Raw genomic sequence first — 8,288 nt, forward strand, 5'->3', positions numbered from 1 at the left:
CAACTGATGGGGTATAAAAAACGGCAGCCAACCAGCTGTCGACACCTGCCCCAGGGTGGCCCACCCCAAATCCAACGTCAGCCCAGGGGTATTATGGTAATTACCTCATAGTAGGTAAACTCAAACCTATAACAGGCCGACACCTGTCCTGGGGTAGGTAATCCAACCACCCCAGGTTTCCCTCTATAAAATGGCTTTCAGAGCTCAAACCAAGGGGTAAGAACTTCTCAACCAAACTCTTAAAACTCGCTCTGCACTCCTACTCATACCGACTTGAGTGTCGAAGGGCCTGTCCGGAGTAACGACTCCAGGTTGGTCTTCTGACCTCGTTTGCTTTGCGCAGGACCCCGCTCCTTCACTTCGGCTCCTCGGCTCCTCCAGCTCAGCTCTTACGTCACTGCCGTATCTGTTACCGATTTTAGGCCTAACAGTTGGTAACATGATTTTACACATACTTTTACACATGTTTTGTGATTTTCCCCTAAACGAACGTATGTATAAATCCATGATCCCTAGAGCAATTATATGATGTTTACGAGTGCCCTTGCGTCGTTAGCAAAATCCTTATTTTATAGAAGGGATTTGCCATTTGATACATGTGAGGTGGCTGCTCTCAGGCAACATCAGGTCCGCAAAATGCCATTTGCAATGGACCCTAGCAAATCCCATTATAAAAAGAAGTGGGCATCTTTTGTGTTGGACATGTCATCTTCATGTCTTGTGATAGAGACATACAGATAGGGTCTATGTATTTCTTTTACCCAGTCCATTTATGTCTTCTCAGTGAGGGGGGATGTTATATTGGTGTTTGGTAAGATTAAATATGTAAACCTTGCGAGATATCTATGTGATTCTACTCACCCAAGGATCAAATATGGTGGATGCTATCGTTAATATACTGTTTGAGAATTTGAACTCTCTAATCCAACGGTGGAGGTCATTTTGAATGTGTGGCACATGGGCTATTGGGTTATATACCTTTAACCAATAGTTATAGATGGCTTGGATTGGACTTTTTGGACCCTTCCTTACAATTATTTCCTAACAATTATTTATGGTCCGTTTGTATGATGTGGACTCTTCCCTAGGTACATTTTACTCTTGCTTTCTAACAATTCGGGACCCCGATAAAAGGTTTAGGTGTATTTAGATTCAACATGGGTAACTTTGTCTTTTAAAAAAAAATTTAGGTGTAGATGTAAAGTTCTGATAAAGCTCTCTGCGATGGTTCCTGGCAAATTCCTTTATAAAAAGAAGTGGTCATCTTTTGTGTTTGACATGTCATGTGAAAGACTGTGAGAGAGTTAATGTCTTCTACCAACTCCATTCATGTCTTCTACCAACATATCTGTGAGATTCTGCTTCGAGGATGCTTCGTGATATATTCACCCCTTTTATTTACTTGGAACACCCTCCTCTAGTGTATTTATGACCACTATTTTTACACTAGAGGGGGTTGTCCCATGTAAAGAAAACAGCCAATATATCATTTCCCTAGTTGGAGAGAAGATCCATGAAAAATGAAAATAAAAAAGGAATAGTAAAAAGAAGAGTTGTCTGTATAACAAACCATCGTACAGGAAGAAGCTTGCAAGTTATCTGTGTGATTCTACTCGCTCTAGCTCGAGAGAAATTTTGGTCATCTCTTCCTGAAATACCATTTACGTCCTGTTCTTCTTTCTTTAAATTTCCACTCTTGTCCTCTTTCTTTATGGGTTTCTGGTCATTTTCATCTACCCTTTGCCCTGGGGATAGGTCCAGAAAACAAAACAGGTGTCACTTATTTTAGAAAAGCACGGGACCTTTTGATAATTACGTCTTATTTTTGTCACCCATTGGTAATTTTTCCAAACAATAATAGAAGATGCGCCCATGGGTCGGTAGGGCGTTGGACTTCTTACACCCCTTATTTGTCGCTTGCGCCAGATAATGTATAACCCATATGAAAGTCTTTTTCATTTTTCAATGCATGGTTAGGTAGGGCGTTGGACATCGTAGACCCATTATTTGTGGCTTGCGCCAGATAATGTATAACCCATACGAAAGTCTTTTTTCTCATCTCCCCATATGAAAGTCTTGTTTTCCCACGCTGCTTCGAGGCTGCTTCGTGATATATTCACCCTTTTTATTTACTTGGAACACCCTCCTCTGGTGTATTTATGACCACTATTTTTACACTAGAGGGGGTTGTCCCATGTAAAGAAAACAGCCAATATATCATTTCCCTAGTTGGAGAGAAGATCCATGAAAAATGAAAATAAAAAAGGAATACTAAAAAGAAGAGTTGTCTATATAACAAACCATCTTACAGGAAGAAGCTTGCAAGGTATCTGTGTGATTCTACTAGCTCTAGTTGGAGAGAATTTATTTTTCCTATTACCAAGAAAATATGGCGGATGCTATCATTAGTATACTGCTTAGGCAACTGACCTCTCTAATCCAAGACGAGCTTCAGTTACTGGGGGGTGTTAAGGATGATGTGGAAGAGCTTCAGAGAATCTTACCAATGGTTCTTGATATACTCCCAAATGCAGAGGCAATGGCAGTCAAGAACGCGCAGCTGAAGCACTGGCTTACAAATCTTACAGATGCGGCCTATGATGTGGACGACATCTTGACAGACTGGGCTTTGGAAGCTCAGCGATTACGCTCAATTGGGTGTGGCATCATCCAGGTAAGCAATACCTTCTTACCTTGTTTTCAATTCCAACGCCATAAGATAGGAACAAGGACAAAAAAAATCCTCACGAGATTACAAAAAATTGCAAAAGATAGGGAAAGGTTCAAATTGGATGTAACAACTACGAGTCCTGAGAGTCAAGAGAGAACACCTACTGTGTCCTTAGTAAATGAATTACAAGTTTATGGGAGAGATGAGGATAAAGAAAAGATTGTGAAACTATTGCTAACCGATGTGAGTAATGAAAATGATGTCCTTGTTATTGCCATTGTTGGCATGGGGGGCTTGGGGAAAACCACACTAGCTCAATTGGCCTACAATGACGAGCGTGTAAAGGGCCATTTTGAGTTAAGAATGTGGGTTTATGTGTCTCAAAATTTTGATGTTACTAGAATTGTAAGAGCAATTTTAGAATCTGCAACTGAAAGTCCAACTGCTCTTACACAATTAGAAGTGATGCAAAAACGCCTCCAAGAAATAATATGTGAGAAGAGATTTTTGCTTGTACTTGACGACGTATGGAATGAAGATAGTGAAAAGTGGGATGATCTGAAGAAAATCTTAACGTGCAAAGCTAAAGGAAGCGAAATCGTTGTAACTACTCGTAAAGAAACTGTTGCATCGATGATGTGTGCGCTTCACGAATCCCCCCACTTGACTGGTTTATCAGACAGTGATTGTTGGTCTCTGTTTGAGAATCAAGCATTTGAACCAGGGAAAAGTAAAGAGCATCCAAACTTGGTTACAATTGGTAAAGAGATCGTCAAGAAATGTGGGGGTGTTCCTTTAGCAGCTAAGGCATTAGGAAGCCTCCTACGTCTCAAAAGGGAGGAACGTTCGTGGTCATATGTAAGAGACAGCCAAATATGGGAATTAGAAGATGATGGCATTTTGCCTGCTCTAAGATTGAGCTACACCAATTTGCCATCTCATCTAAGGCAGTGCTTTTCGTTTTGCTCTGTATTCCCTAAAGGCTTTACAATTGTGAAAGAAGAACTTATTCTTATGTGGATAGCTAATGGCTTTGTAACCCCTAAGGGAAGAATGGAGTTGGAAGACATTGGAAATGAAATTTTCAATGATTTATTATGGAGGTCATTCTTCCAAGACATAGAAAAAGACAAAAAGGGAAATATAAGAAGTTGCAAGATGCATGACTTGGTACATGATCTTGCAAGGTCTGTTATTGGAAATAAGTGTTATATGGTGGATTCGGAAAAAACTGATAGCATCCCTCCGTCTACTCGATATGTCTATTCATTATTAGAATCTCCGAGCTTATATGAGGCCAAAGCCATACGGACGATGCTATTGCCCGTTGAATCTGAAGACTGGTTTCCTGGACACATCGTGAAAAACAGGATCCTTAGAGTTGAGAAATTTAGATACTTACGATGCCTACATCTAAGTACATGTGATGTTAACCCACATTCAATATGCAACTTGAAACAGCTAAGATACCTAAGACTCTCCAATACTAACATCAAAACTTTACCTAAATCGATTATCTACCTACAAAATTTGGAAACATTGAAACTACAATGGTGTTGGAGGCTTCGTAATCTCCCACCACTAGGGCAGCTTCCCTCACTCAAGAATCTTCAGATAGGAGGAATGTTTGCAGTGAAGCAAATCAACAAAGAGTTTTACGGTAACAGCACATTGAATGGATTTTCATTTCCATCTTTGAAAAGACTATCGCTAACTGTTATTAGTTTAGAGATGTGGGCATCAGTGGAGAAAGGAGAAGCTTTTCCTTGCCTTGATGAATTGAAGATTGAACACTGCCCAAACTTGATCACCCTGCCATGTTTTCTACGTCTTACCTCCCTTGTGATTTATAAGCTTAATGAGATGTCATCCTTTCCAGAAAACTTTCTACGACATGGTAATGCACTCCAACATTTAGAAATTAGGGATTGCGACAAGTTGAGGAGTCTTCCTAGGGAGCTGGACAATTTCGTTGCTCTCAAGTCATTGATCATTTCGCATTGTAAGGAGGTGGTGTCTTTGCCGGAGGGATTGCGAAACCTCACATCTCTCGAAAAGTTGGAGATTGGATGGTGTGAAAATCTAATATCATTGGCCGAGGAAGGGGTACTACGGGGTTTGAAATCTCTTCAGTCATTGGTTATTGAGGGCTGTGATAAGCTCGTTTCTTTGCCGGATGACTTGCGGTATCTCACTGCCCTCCAAAATCTGCGAATCAGTAATTGTGATGAGTTGTCATCACTGCCAGATGGGCTGCTACGGCATTTGAAATCTCTTCAATCATTGGTTATCTCTGAAGGTGATAAGCTCGTTTCTCTGTGGGATGACGTCCACCACCTCACTGCCCTCCAAAATCTGGAAATCAATTTTTGTCATAAGGTGGAATCATTGCCGGATGGGCTGCAGCATGTCACCACACTGCAACACCTATCCATTGATTACTGTTCGAGGATGCAGAATTTGCCAGAGTGGGTCGAAAAGCTCACATCGCTTCTATCTTTGACCATCAACAGTTGTTATAATATGACTTCACTGCCCTCCGGACTACAACGCCTCACCGCACTCCAAAGACTGTCTATTATCGATTGTCCAAAATTGAGGAGACGATGCGAAAGGGAGAGAGGAGAGGATTGGCACAAGATAGCCCATGTACCACGTGTTGCCATTTAATGAGGCCACTGCCAGGTTCGTTATTTCATCATCCCCTCTTTTATCTTTTAATCTACACCAAATAAATAATGTTAATATACACCCAACACCTCCTTCCTTTACATTTTGCTTTCTCAAGTCTCAACTATAGTGGAAATGCATATGTTTTATTCCATCATTTATTCTTACAAATTGTCCAATGTATCATTCTTTTTTACTAATTAATGTGTTTATCCATTAATTATTTATATCTAAATTATATTCAACTTACTTAGAAAGAATCATGCCTTAGATATTTCGTTAAATTAGGCCAGGAATGAATTTTCTTTTTTAAAATGAAAATTAAAAGATGCCCGTCGTGGGTAATTTTACATGCACATCTTTTTTGCAGTCTCAAAACTTTATTTCTTCATATTCCTATAAAAACAAACCATCTTTTCTGGCAAAACAAATTATATTTAGTTAAATAATAGTTTTTTGTCCAAATAAAAAATACTTTTCAGAAACATTTTCCAAAAAAGTTAACGTTTTGATTGTTTCTTGAGTTTTAATAGACACTATAGTTTGTAAATGAGGGATTTTCATAAGATAAAATCTCTTCTTTTATGTCATTTTCGTGAGCTGATCCTGTTATATACAGTTGGTTGTTTCTTGCTTTCAAGGTGTGATAGTCAAGTAAACCAAAGCCTACTTCTGGGACCCTCCTTCCTTCGTTGTTTGCATTGGTTATGCTCCCTGTTTGGCTACAATTGGGAGGATTTTCAGTTCAGGATTTGCTCTGCTCTTGTGGAAGAGGTCTATGCTGGTTTCTGTAAGTTCATTCAGGTTATGGTCTGCTCTTGGGGCAGAGGATTGCTGCTTAGTGTTTGCTTCTATTTTCAGTTTAGTACTAAAGGCTCTGTTGTGGAGGTTTTAAGGGTTGTTTCCTTGTAATTTGTGCAAGAGCTGTTCTCTGATTGTTGTGTTCTTGTATTGTGTTATCCCATGTTATGTCAGAGGCAAGGCCTCTTGTCCTCCTCTTGGATTTTTCAATAGATTTCAGATGTGGATTCTAGTGTGGAGAATGTGGTTTGTAAGGGCTTTATTAATTTCTTCATCAAAATTTAGTGAAATGTATATCTCATAAACACTAACAGTATCTCCGTTTGTATTTTTCTAGAGGCTTATTAGTACCACTAAATTCTGTCCCTTCTTTTCTTGATGCTTACTGCTATCACTAAATTTTCTATACTCTCATCTCTCTATTTACGCCTTGTTTGGATTGCAAGAAAAGCATTTAGAATCAGATCCAAAGGATCCATTAAACTATATGGGTCCGGTGACAATCCTAGTGTCAATGAGAAGGATCCAATAACGACCCAATTGAATCCCAATTAGAATATTCCTCGGATCCTATGTTTGGTGTTCAAATTCACGCTGTTCATCAGATCATCCAACATCCAACAACAAGAAAAACCCAAGATGAAAAAAAATCATAACGGGCCCACTATGGGCCCACTATTAAATAATAGGGGCTGCACTGCTGCAGTGTGATTAACATCTGATAATAACCTTGGTAAAGAAATGAAATGATCTATGTATAGTGAGGAATGCTAGAATGAGATGAAAGGGCTCTCCAATTGGCTGCATCACCAGAGTGACTTTTACATTTTAGAGTGACGTTCAGCCAATGGGGGCAACTAGAAAGCATACAGGAGCCATACCTACAGGCTACAACAAGCAACATCCGAATTTGTCATAAACTACCAAATTAAAGTCATTGAGGGCATGTTTGGCGACCGTGACAATTTTAACTATAACATGACTGTTATTACAAGTTCATAAATTCCCAAGACAATGGATTGTTTTCCCGCCATGTTGATTGTATTTAAGAAAATCCGTATGATATTAACAAAGAAAACACTTCAACATAGTCAGAAGTTCTAAAATGTCTAAACTCATCTAAATATAACACGCATACTTGTAGCATCTAAATATTCCCGAAACAAAGGGAAAAGGTAATTATGATGATTTTAAGAACCTAATGGATTATGAATACACATGCTCAGATCTTATTCCCAATAAAAAACATAACAAGATATTCAATCCCAAAATCAAAATCTTGATTTGTCTGCAATCTCCTAACATATCTAAGGATATTTAAAAAAAAAAGAATTAAACATAGTCAAAAGTATGATCCAAAGGCATACAAGTATAACAAGCATGCTTTAAGTAGCTTTAAAGTCTCTTCTATATTCAAAAACTTTGACTCAAAAACCCTAGATAACCAGGAGAAAAGTACGGAATGTGGACACGGATAGTGGACCCTACCCATGCTATTCTTGGGTATAGAATATGGGCCCCATCCCACCCATCAAAAGATTAAAACATGATGTAGGGGAAAATACCTTCCAGGAAAAACTTTTTCTGGAAAAGATGAATCACATTTGGAAAGTTAGGTGCTTAGTATATATTATGGATGGATGGATATTTTTGGCTTAGTGCTTTATCTATGGGCAATTGGGTTGTATTTTTTTTACATGCTTCATCTTAGATTGCAAACAACTACGCTATGAGCATAATTTTGGACTTTAGTTCTAAATAGTAAACACGCACCAATCTAAGAAAAGTAGAGCTACAAAGACCCTTTTGCCTTTCCTGACACCATGACAGAGCCCAGCCTCAATCAGTCTCTCAACCATGAGGCTGTGCTCTGATGGAGTCAAGAAGGGCACTACCACTTTTGCAAGATTTGTGCGTGTTTTAAACCGAAGTCCAAAATTACCAGCATAGCGTGGTTGTTTGCTATCATTGCCAGCATTCCGTATTTTCCTCGATAAATAGTCGCTTCACGGAATCCAAGATTAGAAACAGTAAAATCCATTAACGAGATTTTAGGGATGGTTGCCAACTGCATTTTTTCGTTTTTAGCATATTTTAGTTAAAAAAATCTAAAATATGGATTTGAGGGATGGTTGTCGAACACACC

At 39.0% G+C, this 8,288-nt stretch overlaps 1 protein-coding gene across 1 annotated transcript; it reads left to right on the top strand.

The window, feature by feature from the left end:
• Positions 1-2,051: 2,051 nt before the first annotated feature.
• LOC143859155 (disease resistance protein RGA2-like) lies at positions 2,052-6,478 on the top strand. Its single transcript, XM_077369835.1, has 2 exons — positions 2,052-5,356; positions 5,961-6,478. Exon 1 carries the CDS (start codon positions 2,390-2,392, stop codon positions 5,339-5,341), a length of 2,952 nt encoding a protein of 983 aa, XP_077225950.1. The 5' UTR covers positions 2,052-2,389; the 3' UTR covers positions 5,342-5,356; positions 5,961-6,478.
• Positions 6,479-8,288: the final 1,810 nt, after the last annotated feature.

This window comes from Tasmannia lanceolata, unplaced genomic scaffold (assembly GCF_043159265.1).
Source record: "Tasmannia lanceolata isolate RefF3 unplaced genomic scaffold, GAP_Taslan_0.1 ptg000029l, whole genome shotgun sequence".
Taxonomy (NCBI): Eukaryota; Viridiplantae; Streptophyta; class Magnoliopsida; order Canellales; family Winteraceae; genus Tasmannia; species Tasmannia lanceolata.